Source organism: Saccopteryx leptura, chromosome 7, assembly GCF_036850995.1.
Source record: "Saccopteryx leptura isolate mSacLep1 chromosome 7, mSacLep1_pri_phased_curated, whole genome shotgun sequence".
NCBI classification, from domain to species: Eukaryota; Metazoa; Chordata; class Mammalia; order Chiroptera; family Emballonuridae; genus Saccopteryx; species Saccopteryx leptura.
In genome coordinates, this window is record NC_089509.1 from 268,260 (window position 1) to 285,208 (window position 16,949).

General features: G+C 51.3%; 1 protein-coding gene across 2 annotated transcripts in view; it reads left to right on the forward strand.

Annotated features, from left to right (window-relative positions):
* Positions 1 to 10,079: 10,079 nt before the first annotated feature.
* The window catches only part of HS6ST1 (heparan sulfate 6-O-sulfotransferase 1), a 39,268-nt gene continuing 32,398 nt past the window's right edge, over positions 10,080 to 16,949 (forward strand). For both annotated transcript variants that reach the window (XM_066346046.1, XM_066346045.1), the window contains exon 1: positions 10,080 to 10,923. In XM_066346046.1, coding sequence (XP_066202143.1) covers positions 10,397 to 10,923 — 527 coding nt within the window. In that variant the 5' untranslated portion in view covers positions 10,080 to 10,396. The remainder of the gene's footprint in view (positions 10,924 to 16,949) is intronic.

Below are 16,949 nucleotides of genomic sequence, written 5' to 3' on the forward strand. Positions count from 1 at the left end.
TTTTTGTGAGCTCTGTATTATATCAAAGTAGTTCTAGATTCAATTAAATTTTAAATATAAAAAGAGATATAATAAGGTACTGGAAGAATTTATAAGGTGATTTCCATATAATCTGGTGGTATACAGAGATAGTCTAAGCACAACACCAGGACAAGAAAACACAAAGCAAAATGGGTAGATTTAATTAAACAAAAAATTAGATGGCAAAAAAAAGAAATAAAAAAATATAGAAAAGTCTGTGAGAAGTTATTTCTAAAATCATGGTAGACAGGGAGTTTCATTGATATTTTAAAAACTATTAAAAACAAAAAAATAAGCCTGACCAGGCAGTGGCACAGTGTATAGAGCATTGGACTGGGATGCTGAGGACCCAGGTTCAAAACCCCAAGGTTGCTGGCTTGAGCGCAGGCTCATCCAGCTTGTGTGTAGCCTCACCAGGCTTGTGTGCAGGCACACCAGCTTGAGTGTGGGATAACAGACATGACCCCATGGTCGCTGGCTTGAGCCCAAAGGTTGCTGGCTTGAAGCCCAAGGTTGCTGCTTAGTTCAAAATCACTGGCTTGAGCAAGGGGTCACTCACTCTGCTGGAGCCTCCCCTACCCCCCCCCACCCCCATCAAGGCACATTTGAGAAAGCAATCAATGAAAAACTAAGATACTGCAATGAAGAATTGATGCTTCTAATCTCTCTCTCTCTTCCAGCCTGTCTGTCCCTCCCTCTCCCTCTCTCTCACTAAAAAAAAAAAAAAAAGTAATATCCTCAATATAAATATAATCTGAGAAAATAGTTTTCAAAAGAAGAAAAATAATAGGCAAAATATATAAAATGCTTATTTTAATAAGTAATTAAATACATGCAAATTGAAACAACACTGAGATACCATTCATCCTACTACAGTTTAAAAGTAATAACATTCTTCATGCACATCATAAATATCTTTTTGGCATCTTTTACATTTAGGATCGGCATATATCCCAGGAAGCTGAAATCCAGAAGTAAATTGACAGTCTGCTCTTAAAGATGAGAAAAATTGAGGTTTGGAGAGATTAAGTAACGTGTCCCAAGTCACACAGCTAGTTAGACAGGGCTGGGATGTGAATGCCACACTCTTGTTCCTAATGGCCCTACCTGACTTTGTTTTTCTATGGCTGAGGCTGAGACCCTCATCCCCAGGCCCCCAGTCCAGGTGGGCCTCAGGGGACCAGCCCAAGGAAGGAGAGAGCATCCAGCTCCAGTCACTCAACAGACAAAGTCAGGAGTCAAATACCCACAAAAAGGCCCCACAGGACTCAAAAGGCAGGCTTTGCAGGGCAGGCTGCTTTCCTCACCTGAGGTGGCACCTATCCCTTCCTTTCAGGCCTCAGCTCTGGAGGCACAGGTTTCTGTTCCACCCTGGCTTTCTGCTGGCTTGGCTTCGGTGAGAGAACTGGTCTCTCTGAGCCTTGGCGTCCTCTTCTGTAAAAAGGGTGGATGATGGACATAACCAGGGAGTGCTGCACTGAAGAGTCATTAAAGGAGAAGACTTCCATGTAGCACCAGCCAGTAGAGCTAGTTCTTGTCCCAGATGCGGCATGGGGCTCTGAGCCTACTGCCAATTGCCAAGCTTGATGTTCTCAAAAGGAGCCCACACTTGCTACTCCGTTCCATTAAGCATGCCTCTTGCCTGCCACCTTTGTGAGCACTGACTTTGTGAGGTCTTGTTGCCAGCCCAGGCCTACAGCTGGGTAGACACTCTGGTGCACCCCACATCTGTGGTGCAACACTATACCTGGCTGCTGTGGGATTGAAGTAAAGGCATACAAAAGGCCAACAGATACATGAAAAGATGCTCATCTTCACTAGTTATTAGAGAAATGCAAGTCAAAACTACAATGAGATACCACCTCACACCTGTGAGATTAGCTATTATCAACAAGACAGGTAATAACAAGTGTTAGAGAGGCTGTGGAGAAAAAGGAACCCTCAGGAGAAAAAGGAATTCCTCTGCTGGTAGGAATGTAAACTGGTACAGCCATTATGGAAGAAAGTATGGTGGTTCCTCAAAAAAATAAGACTAGAATTACCATATGATCCAGTAAGCCCTCTATTGGGTATCTCCCCAAAAAACTCAAAAACTTTGGTACACAAAGACACATGCACCCCTATGTTCATCTCAGCACTATTTACAGTGGCCAAGAAATGGAAACAACCAAAGTGTCACTAGATAGAGGATTGGATAAAGAAGATGTGGTACATATATACAATGGAATACTACTCAGCCATAAGAAATGATGACATATTGACATTTATGACAACATTGATGGACCTTGAGAACATTATTTTGAGTGAAATAAGTAAATGAGGAGAAGCTAAGAACTATATGATTTCACATATACGTGGCATATAAAAATGAGGCTCATGGACATAGATAAAAATGGAGTGGTTACCAGGGGGAGGGGAGTAAAGAGGGACAGATATATGGTAACGGAAAATGATTTGACTTTGGGTGATGGTCACACAACACAATCAACAGTTCAAATGCTATCAAAATATTTACCTAAAATCTATGTACTCTTATTGATTAATGTCACCCCGTTAAATTTAACTTTCTAAATAATTTTTTAAAAATAATAAAACTTGGCAGTTAAAATTACTCCTTGATCCATGAGCTACAGAAAGGATGTTGTACTACCAGGCATAAAACAAATTAATCTCAGTGCTCTTAAGTGACCAGGTGCACTGTCAATGAGCAGGGATATTTTAAAAGAACTCCTTTTTTTCTGATCAGTAGGTCTCAAAAGTGGGCTTAAAATATTCGAACTATGCGGTAAACAGATGTGTTGTTATCCAGGCTTTGATGTTGCATTTATAAAGCACAAAGTAGATTTAGTATGATTCTTAAGGGGCCTAGGATTTTCAGAATGGTAAGTGAGCATTGGCATAAAGTCACAGCTGCATTAATCCTACCCTTTGAAGCCATATATAGACTTTCCTCCAGTATGAGGCTGTTGTATCTACATTGAAAATCTGTTGTTTATTTAGTGCAGCCACCTTCACTGATTATCTTAGTTAGATCTTCTGGATAACTTGCTGCAGCTTCTCCGTCAGCACTTGCTGCTTCACCCTGCTCTATGGAGATGGTTTCTTTCCCTAAACCTCATGAACCAACCTCTGCCAGCTTCAAACTTTTCTTTTATAGCCTCCTCACTTCTCTCAGCCTTCATGGAACTCAAGAGTTGGGGCCTTGGTCTAGATTAGGCTTTGGCTTAAGGGAATGTTGTGGCTGGGTTGGTCTTCTATCCAGACCACTAAAACTTTCTCCACATCAGCAACAAGACTCACTTTCATCATTCACATGTGCACTAGAGTAGTACTTTTAATTTCCTTCCAGAACTTTGCAGTCACAAGTTGGCTTACTGTTTGGCACAAGAGGCCTACCACTCAGCCTACCTCGGCTTTCAACATGATATGTCACTAAGTTTAATCATTTCTACCTTTTGATTTAAAGTGAGAGTCATGTGACTCCTTCTTTCAATTGAACACTTTAAGAGGCCATTGTAGGGTAATTAATTGGCTTAATTTCAATATTGTTGTGTTTCTGGGAACAGAGAGGAATGAGAATACAAAGAGAGGAGATGGGGGAACAGTTGGTGGAGCAATCAGAACACACACATTTATCAATGAAGTCTGCTGTCATGGCACCCCAAAATAATTACAGTATTAACATCAAAGATCACTAATCACAGATCACCATAACAAAAATAATGAAAAGGTTTGAAATATTACAAGATTACAAAAATGTGGCAGAGAGACATAATGTGAACAAAGGCTGTTGGAAAAAATGGTGCTGATAGGCTTTCTCCACGGTTGCCACAAACCTACAATTTGTAAAAAATGAAATATCTGCAAAGCACAATCAAGTGAAGTGCAATAAAATGAGGTCTACCTGCTGATGTTGTGGCTGTGGGCTAGGCTCCCTGCATGTCCACCACCTTCCTGTGGTGCCAGAGAGGGATGCTGTCCTTCTGCTGACTATTCAGAACACTGGTGCCAGGTTGTGCCTTGTCACCATAAAAGGCTCCTTTTTAAAGGTGGGTGGTTAAAGAGGGGAAAAGAGAGAAATAAATGGCAAGAACATTCCCATTTGGAGCAAAAGAAAGGTAGTCACTGCAAAATTTGGAGAAAATACTATTTGCACCCAGGTTCCCAGCTGCTGGCACTGGGGGAAAGAGGGGCAGTGCCCACTAGGGCCTGGTTTCTAAGACAGATGAGCCCCTTCCCTGCAGTGATGCTTGGGCAGGCAGGCCACACAGGAAGCAGCCTCTTTGAAACCCAGCCCTCTCTACTGAGCTGCCAATATCCCAACCTGTGTGTCCACTCATGGCTCAGACCCCATTAGATGCCACGTGGCCCTGCCCAGGAAAAGAGCTTCCATCAGAAAAACCAGCTGTCTTATCACACTGACTTCAATCTATGAGGAGGGTGACTCTGTAATAACATTTGAGATGAATGGAGTTAAAAAGAACCAGGCCAAGTAAGGGATGAGGCAGGGCGTTATGTCCAGGAAGAGCAGCTGGCCAGAGAGGGAAAGTCCCCCAACCCTCCCCCCATCTCTGTCATGAGTTCTACAGAGAAGCAGGTATAAGACGCAAAGTGTCTCAGTGAGAGGTGACCAGCTGAGCACAGGAAACAGAGAAAGAGGCTAGAACTGGTCATAAACCCCCAAAAGAATTGAGGGTAACAGGAAGTTACTAACCCCCATCTCTACCAAGACATGGAAGCCCCTGGACAGACCCCCCTTGACCCATTCATGCTTTGCTCCAGCTGGCTCCATGGAGCAGGGGTGGGGGGTAGTGGCAGCAAGCATCAGGATCCTGGTGGCTCATCCCAGCCGATTCTATTTAATCCTTAAAAGGGTCACTATGTCCCCCAGGAAATATTCCCTATTTCCACTATGTATTTCCAAAGTGCTCCACTGCCCTACCTGGTGGCTCCCCTTCCTGCAGCTGGGTTTGGCCCTTTCTGGGAAGAAACAATGATCTAAATCTGAGATGAGGTCCTGCTGGGAGCTAAATGCTCCATGCCCACACCTCTCACCTCACCCTGCTCACAAAGGCTTTGTGAGCCTGGCTTTGCCCCAGAACTTCTAAAGGTGTGTTCCTTTAGGAGAGGTTCCAAATATAAAAAAGAGGACAATGCCCTTGGGACATTAGGCCTGTCCACACCTCACCAAGTTGGCAGAACCTATCAATAATCCTGCTAGCAGGAACATTCACAGTGGGGAGGGTGGGCTCCACTGCTCCCTGTGTAGGCTAGGTGGGGAATGAGACCCAGAACAAGGCTTCCACTGCAGGACAAGGAGTGTAAGCCAAGTGGGCCCTTGCCCAAACACTCAGAGAGAGAGAGCAAGGCTAAGCTCCTAGGTGCCAGTGGTCTGCCAGGGTGGAGTCACCTAGGCTCTGCAGCTCTTGGGATGGGTGAAAGTTGAGGGCCATGTTGTTTCCATCTGAATTGCACTGATTTTCATTTATTTATAATCCCATCTTCTTCCCAGAAGGATTTTTACCTTGCAGCACCTTAAGTTGTTCATTGATTGCTTCCTTGTATGTGAATGATCCCTTGCTCAAGCCAGGAGACCTTAGGGTTTGAACCTGGGTCCTCTGTATCCCAGGCCTACATTCTATCCAGTGCACCACCACCTGGTCAGGCTCCCAGAGGGATTTAAGACGTTAAAATCCAGAAAGAAGACAAAACAAGTGAGGAGGAGAGGGAGGAGAAAAGGAGGCCCAGCCTACTCAAAATCATGGGCAGAGCTCCGTTATGCCTCCGGACACCCTCTCCCACAACTGGTAAGCCCGGCCCCCCAAAGTTCAGGTAGATATGGGGCAGCAGGCACCCCAGTAAGCCCGCTGGTCTCTTAAAGCCTGAGACTTTCAACCCACAAAACGGCCACCCTGGAAAGGCACTGGGCAAGCCTCTGTGCAGGTATGGGTGGAAAGGACGGAGTACCTCAGAGTCTGAGTAGTCCTAATGGAGGAGCACTTAGCCAGGGGACAGCGCTGCAATGGGAAGCAGCTGGTGAGAGAGCCAGTAGGCAGGCCTTGCACTGGTCAGCAGGCCTCTCCAGGAGGCAGGGCAGAGGGTACAGCGAAGGCACAGGCAGCGCGAACTAGGGGCGAACGTAGAGGCGGGCCCTACAGAAGGTGAACAAGCACATGAAATCAGAGTAGCCACGAGTCTCGCTCTCCGTTCAGGTTCCCACCCTCCCGGTCCTGCCGGGCCCGCCACCGTAGTCGGGCCTGGGCCTCGGTGGTTCTTACACCAGGAGACGCGAAACCCGTCGCGATTCAGATACCCCTTGAAAAGTTTGGCCCCAAATCAACCCCTCTCTCTCGTCCTGCGTGGAAAGCAGGGTCACCCTCTGGGGAGGTCCTATGGACAGACTCAGCAGGCCTCTTCTCCTTGGTAAACACATGCGCAACGGAAAGAAAACCAGGGAACCAACTGGAAAACCCCGGGTCTCGCACTGTCCGGTACACGGGCGCAGGCAGCTGCGGCTGCGCCGCGGTGCTGCCCCACACGCCCTTCCGTGGGACTGCAGCCTGGGAAGGAGGGACCGGCGGGTTGATCTCCTGGTTCTCGGACTTTGAGGAAGCCTAGTGGATAGGGAGGGAAAGTTTCCGTTTGGGTTCTGAGGCTTTTTCTGTTAAAGTGAATTAATTACCTTTCATTCCTAAAGCCGAAATTTTATCGCCGCTTGCGCTTTTCCGGAGCAGAAGTACAATGACTTGCTTTTGTCTGATCATGACTTCCTACCACTAGCCGTGTTGTTTTCTTTTTCTTTGACATTAAATTAAAGATCGTACTTTAAAGAATTTAGGAAATGGTTATTCAATGGTTATTCACAACACAAAGATAATCACAGAGCAGACGAGCTGCAATTGCTTTTGCCTGAACTCTGAAAACACTCAGGGCTGGGTGCTGCCTCCAGCAAACAATTAGACCTCCTTATGTTTGTATACAATCTTAGGACCAAGGGGAACCTTGGATGCCAGGTAGATCACTAGAGAGAGGAAGAAAACAGAGGTGAAGAGGACCTACTGAGTGCCAGGTGGTTAGCTGTGCTCTGCGACCTTGCTTCAAATCCACAACGGCCCCCCACGTTGTTTAAGGTAGGTTAGGGGTGATAGAGGGCCTCCAATATCCGCCCACATAGGATCCACTGGAAACCCTATTGGGGCCCACGCTCAAATCAACCAAGCAGCACACCTGAGACTGACGCTGGAACCAATAGGGCTGTGGGAGGGAAAGAGAGAGAAGAGGAGATGGTGGCTTCTCGAGTATGCCCTGACCAAGGGGGGAGGGGTGATGAACCCGAGACATCCTTATGCTGGGCTGACGGTCTAGCCACCTAGCCGACCAACTAGGGCCACAATTGCCCTTTAATGTGCAGGTTTCTGCCAGTTTTTCAGGGGATTACACTGCGGCTCAACACAGAGAGCAGCTTGATGAAAATTTCCTAGCCAGTAGTGGGCTATAGTCTGCATTTGACCATTTCCACATGTTGACTGATTGATTGAAGCAACCTGACTCAGGATTATGACTCATCTAACTTGACTTTGAAATGGGAAAAAGTCACCTGCAGCCTTAGGGCTTCAAAGCTGTGCAGTGCTTAGATCAAAGGGGTAAATGGAGTAAAATCCCACAGCCAAATAAATAGGAAGATTTTCTTCTTCCAGGAGAACTCTAGAAAAAAAAGAGCCCATATGTGTGTGTGTGTGTGTGTGTGTGTGTGTGTGTGTCTGTGTGTATTTCCCTTTCAGCCAGTCCAGCTGAGTTAGTCCAACGAAGTTGGATTAAAAAGCTTCTCTGGGGGAGCTGTTTGTCTGTGGGTCAGGCTGCTCTGACTCCCATCAAAGCTCATAGGAGGGGCAGTCACCAACTGGGGACCCTGTGTAAGGCCTTTCTTCCCTAGTTTTCCCATGGGGACAATGAGATTGTCACAAGATGGGGCCCCAGGCCACACACAGGTGGTTTTGGTGGCCTTTTGATAACATTCCAGCTTTCTCCTGAACACTCTGGACCCACATTCTTATCTGGCAGTATGGTTGTAAGGAGCTAAGGAGTGGCCCCTGTAAATCCTCACACAGCCCCCAACCCCAGCCCTGGCCCCCGGTATGGGGAGCTGAGGTGAATCCAGGGGTGGGTAAGTGCTAAGCTCCAGAGCCAGACAACCTAAGGTCAGAATCCCAGTTCTAGGACTCTCACAAAAGAGAAGCTTAGTCTACCCTGGAGGACACCCATGGGCTCCACGCTGGGCCCAAATACCAGGGCTAAGGGCAGGGGTGCCCATGGGGGAGGATTTTGCTGAGGATTTATCCACCCTTCTCTCCTGGTTCAGGAAGAGAAAGCCCCAGAGAGAGAACCACCGGTCATCATGTGAGCTGTCAGGGTCCTCATCCCATCTGAGCCTGTTTTCTCTTCTGTAAAACAGGTATCATACTCCATTCTGAATGCTTGCTGATAGGATTAGGAATGACACATCTACAGTAGTTCTTAATGAAGAGCAGCTTCACTGGTAGAGAATTGCCATCTGGGTAAGGATGCCTTGTGGCTGACCCAGGGCAGCTCTTCCCTCCTGGCTTCTGGGCTCGTGAAAGAAGACTCCCTAGGACTCAGCCTAAAGAGAGGTCAATGACTGCAGGAAGAGGTGGGTACCTGGTATAGCCCCACTCCTGGGCAAGAAGGAATCATCAAAAGGAAGTCTAAATAGGCTGACCCAGGCTTCCCTGGGCCAGGGGCAGTTTTAAAGTAGCTAAGAATGGACCGGACTTTGGAACCCTAGGTCACACCAGGACTCACTACCCCCCACCTCCAGCAGCTCTAAATCATTCTGAATTGTGTTCAGGACACTGCACCCTTCTGTTTGGAGTGGCTGTTCCTTCAGCCTCCTTTGACAATCAAATGCTCCCATCTTAGTGGGTTTTGGGGAGTCCAGGGATGATTTTTCCAGTTCTCTGGATTTGCTCCCAGGACTTTCTGGTGTGGTTTAATATATTTTCAACAGTTTTACTGAGGCATAATTGACACAGTAAATCCTCACAAACTCTCCCCATGCTTTCAGGAACCCCAACGAAAGGAAATCAAGGATTCTACTTCCACCGCAGACCACCAGGAGATGGTGTGGGCATTTGTACCCAGGCCTGGCAGCTGGGATCCCTCCTAGAGGCCACCCCGGCCTTAATCAAAATACCAGGACCATTCCTGCTGACCCACGCTAAGATTCCACGAGGACTTTTAACACCGCAACCCACCTTCTCCTAGAGGTGCCACCGCTGGCGGCACAGGCATGGTCCACTCTATTTTAGCAGGCAAGGCGCCTGAGAAGCCCTGCGCAAGGCTCCAGTTAGCTGGAATATTTTGTGGATTCTTGCAATTTTTAAATATTGGCTCAACATTTTACATTTTTTTCACTGGCGTTATATAATAATCATGGATGGGGGAAAAAAATGCACACTGCAAAATTGTGATTGCATACAACTGGCCGTAAGCCCTCTCCCCGCCCCCCTCCGGCGCACACTTCAGCTCATCCTCAATAAGGGCTCACACTCATTGTCCCAAAGCCACAGGGTGGGGTGGGGGGTGGTCCCATCAAGGTCGCATGCCAACCCTCCCTTCCCTGCGCCCAGCTAAGGCTGTGCTTCAGACCCTCACCGCCCCCTACGTCCCTCTAAGTGCACTCGGTCTCCTGGCGTTTGGAATTTACCCAGCCTGCAAGGTCAATACCTTCCCTCCCGAGAAGTGGGGAGAGAGCCATTCCACCCACAGCCGAGACCGCGAGGAGGAGGATCCAGGCCCAGAGACGCACTCTGGCCTAGCAGGGCCGCCGCTCCCCGGTCCTTAGTCGCTCCCCACGCCTCTACGCACAGAAATCGGCTCCGAGCGGGTGGCAACCCCACGTTGGAGAAGTCGCCCAGCCGCGAGAAAAGGAACCGGCTTGTACAGCCTAGGCCTCCCGCCCCACGCGCTCTAGGGGCGGAGCCGAGGACCAGCGCGGGCGGTAACTGCAAGAGGCGCCGAGGGGGCGGGCCGGGGGCGGAGCGGGCGGACTGCGGAGACGCGGGGGCGCGTCGGGCTGCGCAAAGTCAACGCGGCGCGGTACGGTACGGCTGCGTGAGGCCCGGGGGTACGGGCTGAGGCCAAGCGAGAGCCGAGCTGAGCCCCGTGTCGGCCCGGGAGGGCGGGGAGCCGGCGGAGAACAGTCATGGCGTCGCGTATGGCCGCGGCTCGATCCTCTGCGGGCGGCCTAGGAGCCGAGTAGCAGGCCCGGCCGCAGCGCGGGCGGCGGCGCAGGTAGCTGCTTCCGCACCCCTTGTCCTCACAGGCCCCGCGCCCCAGCCGCCGGCGATGGTGACATATGCGGCGGCGGCGCGCCGGCGGCAGGACCATGGTTGAGCGCGCCAGCAAGTTCGTGCTGGTGGTGGCGGGCTCGGCGTGCTTCATGCTGATCCTGTACCAGTACGCGGGCCCGGGGCTGAGCCTGGGCGCGCCCGGAGGCCGCGCGCCGCCCGACGACCTGGATCTCTTCCCCACCCCCGACCCACACTACGAGAAGAAGTACTACTTCCCGGTGCGTGAGCTGGAGCGCTCGCTGCGCTTTGACATGAAGGGCGATGACGTGATCGTGTTTCTGCACATCCAGAAGACAGGCGGTACCACTTTTGGCCGCCACCTCGTGCAGAACGTGCGCCTCGAGGTGCCCTGTGACTGCCGGCCTGGCCAGAAGAAGTGCACCTGCTACCGGCCCAACCGCCGCGAGACCTGGCTCTTCTCCCGATTCTCTACGGGCTGGAGCTGCGGGCTGCACGCCGACTGGACGGAGCTCACCAACTGCGTGCCTGGCGTGCTGGACCGCCGCGACCCCGCCGCGCTGCGCACGCCCAGGTGAGGCCGGCCAGCCGCGCCGCCACGCGTTGGGGACCCGAACGGGGCGGCCAGTTTGTGAAGACTCCTACGGTGTGCCCCGGGGTGTCTTGGGCTCGCCCCCCCCCCTCGTTTCTTGCTCTTTGGGGGACCCCACTCGCCAAAGCCCCGCTAGACCTCCTCCCGCGGGCCTGGCGCCCGAGGCTGCCTGATTTGCTTTCCGCTTCTGCTCCAGCCTCTCTACTTTTCCCATCTCCCTCCCGCGCTGTACCTGGGTTTCCACGGGGTCGTTACGGGCCGGCATAAAATGGGACCGGCCCCAGTTATAAGTCCAGACTCGCCTGGAGTCGTCGGGCAGGAAAGTGGGTTCCTTTGCGTGTGCACCTTACCTGGGGTATTCGCTTTCCCTCGCCGTTCTCAGAAGCCACTCTTATTCAGAGCATAAATGAGAAGTGGAGTTCTCTTCTCCTGTACCTGTGGGGCCCCCATACTGCCTTGTGGGGACCGGGGAGGCCCTGGCAGAGAAAGGGGTTCTGTCTGCTTGTGTGTGTAGGTAGAATAAAGGCCAGAGTGTGATTTGGGGATAGGAGCGGGGAGGAGGCAGTGCTCCTTGCTCTCTGAGTTGGGCTGTTCAGCCAGATGTGAGCTTGCTCTGAAAGGAACAGTGGGGGACCAACAGTCAGATTGCAGAGGAGCTGATCAGGTCTGAGACAGGTGCAGCCAGACACCTTTCCTGGGAGCCTCCATATCTAGAGATTGGGGGCATAGAGTTGACCTGTGTGATGGGGCAGTTCTCCTGGGAAGAACTTGGTAGCCATTTCTGGTCAACAGGACATTGCTGAGTTTTGGGTTGTTAAAGGTTGGGTTCTCTTCTTCCTCTTGGTGTTGATGTTCTGTGGAGCCTTCTCCCTAGGACGTCTGGGCTGGAAAAAGCCAGGAGTAAAGTTTTTCTGCCTGCTTTTTGTTCATCTACCATATTTGCCTCATGAGTACATTCCCAGACCCGCTGGGAGCTGTGTGGCTGGGGTAGTCTTGTTCTTTGACTTTATGTGCCAGGAAAGTGCAGGGTCCTTGGTGAGTTTGGGGAATGAAAGTTGGACAGCTGACCAGTGTGGAGCTGAGCATTGTCCAGTGTTGCTCTGTCTGCTCAATCCTTAAGTCCTTTATCTGAAGTTTTTTCCAAATTGTTGAGAATTTGAGGCCGTATAGCTAATGGGAGTTGGGGAGTGGGGTATCTTCCCACTTTCCCTTGGCTTTGTGTTTCTCTCCCACAAAAAAGCAGCTCTCAGCCTGAGAGATAGTATTGCCCATCTCTGAAAGCCACAATGCTTACGGATCTACCCATCCAGGGTCCCTGAATCATTGCTTCCTGCCCACATTGGCTTGTTCTGCACAGATGTGCTTTTCTGGCATAACACTTACTCCTCCACCCCCGGTTCCCCATGATTCAGCCTTCCTGATCTAGACTGAGCATGGTTTGGGGGCTTGCAGCTGCCTACCCTCCAGGGCCATCAGCCCCTGGAACTGGGCACTGCCCAACCCAGATAGACCAAGGTGAGCACCTCCCTGCTTGCAGGAGGCAGAGCAAGCACCATGCTGTCTGCCAAAGGGAATTAGGTCGGGAGTGTGGGTTTAGGGAGAGTGTGCTTCGAATCTGCTCTGAAGGTTGCCACAAGACCTGAATCAAGCTTCCAGCAGACATGGCCTTGGCCCTTGTTTGCAGCCTGGACATTCGTTTTGCAGCCCTACCTCCTGAGGTTGATTTTCCCTTTGGGTCACCAGGGTGAGGGCCCCTGGCCTCTTTGTTCTGAAGTTTGTCCATCAGAGCAGGAGGTGAGAGGGTCAACTGGAGATTGCTATACTCCCCACACTCTATATAGTGCTGGCCCAGGGTGGGGGGGACATCACAGTGCCCCTTCCTAGGGTGTGTGTGTGTATCAAGAATGGAAAGTAAGTGCCATGTGCCGTGCCCAGTCAGCCTCCTTCTGCGGTGGGCTGTCAGCACCCCCCCCACCCCACCCCGCCTGGAAGTTGCTGAGCTCAGCAGTAGCAGGCCTGGAGAAGGAGGGGCTTTCCAGGTGTTCTGGAAGCCCCTTGTTCTGTTGTCCATTCTGGAGCCATCCATGCCACCAGGCAGGTGGCAGAAGTTTGCTTCACGCTCCTTCACCTCCCCCTTTCATGTTGTTGCAGGCATTGGATAGATTGAGTCTTTAGTGAGCTTCCTCAAGAGGCCAAGGAAATCTTGGCTTTCTGGGTTTACAGGCCTGCCTGCACTGAGGGTCACCTGCCGTGTGTTCCCCTTGTCTGTGAAGGTCAGGTACAGTTTTCCCAGTGGTATAGGGCCCAAGCACCTTTTGGCAGGCTGTGCCTACCCTCTGTGGGGTGCCTGGGGTTAGTGGTGCCTGTTTTCATGAGTCTCAAGTGTCACCCTTGCCATCCTTCCAGTTGGGCCAGGTCCCACCCTCTGTGTGGGTGTTGGAGCGCCCTCCAGCTGGTGAACTAAGGAGGAGCAGCCCTGGCTTTGAGAGCTGTCCTGATGGGCGCCCGTTGGGGTCACGGCCCAGGTGAGGATCCTTTCTCCTCTCAGGGGCTTGGACAAAAATACCTTTCCGTCGTGAGGGCACTTCTAGAACCTCTCCGCCAGTTGTCCCCCAGCTCCTGGTGCCAACGTCTGTGGTATTTTGAGACCTAAGAGAGGTGCCTTATACAGAAAGTGAGAGCGTTCACAGCTGCTTTTCATCACATGTGTCAGCCTGGGTCGCTGAGCTGGGCCTGTGCTGAGGTGACACATGAATATGATGAATATGTGCAGGTTTCCAGTGCCTTCCTGGAATAGGGTTTAGAACTTCTGGCAGTTCTTAGTGCTCCCTGATTTGGAAGAGAACAGGTGTGTGATTGAAGCATTGGCAGGTCTCTCTTCTGTTCTACATCCATCAAGGGGTGACCACACTTGCTGGCGTTAGCCAGGGGGGCTTATAAGGCCAGTCAGGAGGACTAGCCTTGGAGGGGTGTGGCCACCCATAGGCAGCAGGCAGGTGCTAACTGTTGCCAACAGCTACTTTGTTTGGAGTGTCCCCACACCCCACACTCTTGTATCACCTTGTAGGGCTGGAGTGGTGCTCTTAAGGGCTAGAACCCTCCTTCCTCTTTCCATATGCCTGATTGCCCTGGAATCAAAGTCTTGCCTGGATTGCCCTGGAATCACGTAGGCTTCATTTGGAACCAACAAGAGCATTTGGGACCTGAATGTGGCTTCTGGGATCCTGGGTTTGGCGACATCCTCTATGACATGGGCTACCAGCATCTGTGGTGTTGCCCTGTAGAGACTGTGCTTCCTCATAGGAGGACAGAGCCAGGAAACTCTAGCATTGATGGACTGCCTTCTCTATTCTGCAGCCTCCTCTCTGTCATGCGCCCTCCCTTCACCATCCTGAAGTCCACTCTGGTTCCAGAAAGCTGCCTGTGCTGCTCTCTGCCAGCTTGCCCTCATCTGCTCCCCCTGCTCTCCCTAGCAGCGCTCTGTTGCCTTAGCATCCCTTAGCCACTCTGTATCCTGTCCTGTCTGTAGCATGTTGGCACTGGCTGGGTGCCTGTGGGTGCTGCCCATGTTGGCACCAACAAGAACATTCTCGTCCTGGACCCACAGTCTCCAGGAGCTGCACTCAGCTGGCTTCCCTAATGAGTCAGGTTTAAGAACTCAGCCTTGAACACATACAGTGCCAGTCCCAGGGAAACTCAGGGCCCTTTGCGAGACCAACTGGGGTGGGCGGACTTAGATTGCAGTGGTTCTGTGACTTTTTCTGTGGCACACAGCAGTTCCCACCTTGTCTTTTTTTTTTTTTTTTTTTTTTTTTTTTGTATTTTTCTGAAGCTGGAAACGGGGAGAGACAGTCAGACAGACTCTCACATGCGCCCGACCGGGATCCACCCGGCAGGCCCACCAGGGGCGAAGCTCTGCCCACCAGGGGGCGATGCTGTGCCCCTCCGGGACTTCGCTCTGCCGCGACCAGAGCCACTCTAGCGCCTGGGGCAGAGGCCAAGGAGCCATCCCCAGCGCCCGGGCCATCTTTGCTCCAATGGAGCCTTGGCTGCAGGAGGGGAAGAGAGAGACAGAGAGGAAAGGGGGGGGTGGGTGGAGAAGCAAATGGGCGCTTCTCCTATGTGCCCTGGCTGGAAATCGAACCCGGGTCCTCCGCATGCCAGGCCAACGCCCTACCGCTGAGCCAACCGGCCAGGGCCCCCACCTTGTCTTCACAGTCAGTTTCTTCTGTGCCATCAACGGACTAAACCTGTGTTTGCCTGCTGTGGGGCAGATGTTAGCCAGGGCATGGGACTGGGACCAGTGAACAAGGCCCGACCACCTAACTTTACCTGGTTGGGATGTCACCATGGCCTGAATCACCTAGAGAGGACTTGGGTTGTGACAAGAAAACTGAGGTCAAGATGTTCAGAATTAGATTTAATTTAAAGAAAGAAAGAGAAGAGAAAAAAACCTGTTTATGCAAACTTGCACATGGTTTACTGACAGTTATTTTAAATGGTGCTCTCAGGCTTGTGACTTGACCGTGCTCTAGAACTCGGGTTGTCCTGAAGCGCTGCAGGACTTACAAGACTAGGGCTTCCTACTTTGTTTGCACTTTACTTGTAAAACCTGGGACTGTGCAGAGTGGATTGGACCACCAGGCTGTGGCGCACCTCTGGTCTGGGGCCTTGTCTGCTACTGCATCCGAGAGCCTTTCCTTGTGGGCACAGCCCCAGCCCAGGGACCAGGGACCAGTGAAGCCCATCAGTAGGGGTTTCTTTCTTGGTGGGAGGTCTGAGAGGTTTGGTGGCTACACGGGAGTGGCCAGCAGTTAGTGGGGTCATTTCTTGTTGTTAAGGAGCCCTCTCTTTCTCATTCACATCTCTTTTTTCTGCTGTTTTAAAGCAGTGATTATGATAGGTAATTGGGAGTAGAGTATGAAAGTCTTGCTATTCTCCATGCATACTGTTTTCTGTCATTGAAACCACAGTATAAGTTCACTATAAACGTTGTTCCGTGTTGGTGAAAGCGGAACTCTTCAGCCGCTGCACATGCCTTCTGGTGTCACCGTTGTTCTCCCCGGCAGTGCAGCTGTGCCTCAGGCCCTGTAGCAGTGCTGCCATGGGCAGCCTCAGATGTAAACATTTTGCAAAGTCCCGATTTCCTTTCGAAATTCTTAGAAGTGGAATTTCTAAGTTGAACGATCTGAATGTTTAAACGTTGTCCATGTGAATATTAAATTACTTTTCAGAAAGTCTGCACCTGTAACGTAGCCACCCTGTGGTAACCGAGTCCCCATCTCGATAGCACCGTCTTTGGGCCTCAGTATTGTTATGGGAGGCAGAGGCAGATTCCTCTCCCCTGAGCATTCAGTAGATACTTGGAGTGGTCCTCTCATTTGTTCCCCACCCTACAAGGTAGGTATCTAACAGTTCCCATTTTCCGCACAAGAAAGGCAGGGCCCAAGAAAGTTGGGGAATTTGCGAAGTCCCTCAGCCTGGGGAGCCAAGAGCGGGCATGTGGATACATGTTTGTCTTGTGTGCCCACCCAGGACCCGGCTGCAGCTGGGAGACTGTTGGTGGGCCAGGACAGTAGCCAGCCTCAGAACATGTGGGCTTCCAAGACCTTGGCAGACACAGGGAATTTCACAGGCAGATGGTGCCCTTCAGTTTACTGGAAAATACCTGGCAGCCGGCATGGGAGGAGCAGCAAGATCCTAGTCAGGCCCCATCCTCTCGGCTCTGCAGGGTACCTGGGTGAGGTTGGCTGACCGCGGCACCACTGTTGGCAGCTTAGACTGTGGTGGTGCTTGAGGGTTGCAGCAGCAAAGCCAGTGCCTCCCACCACCTCTGCAGTGGACAGGGTCGTGCTCCCTGCCACTGGCCCCTGTCGGAGGTTGTGTCTCTCAGGCCAGGAGGTGATTCAGCTGCTCTGTGTAGAGCACATGTAACTGCCGAGGTCATCCCTCTCCTGACAGCACATTTTCTGAGCATTTCTCTGTAGCGATTATGACCACATGGATGA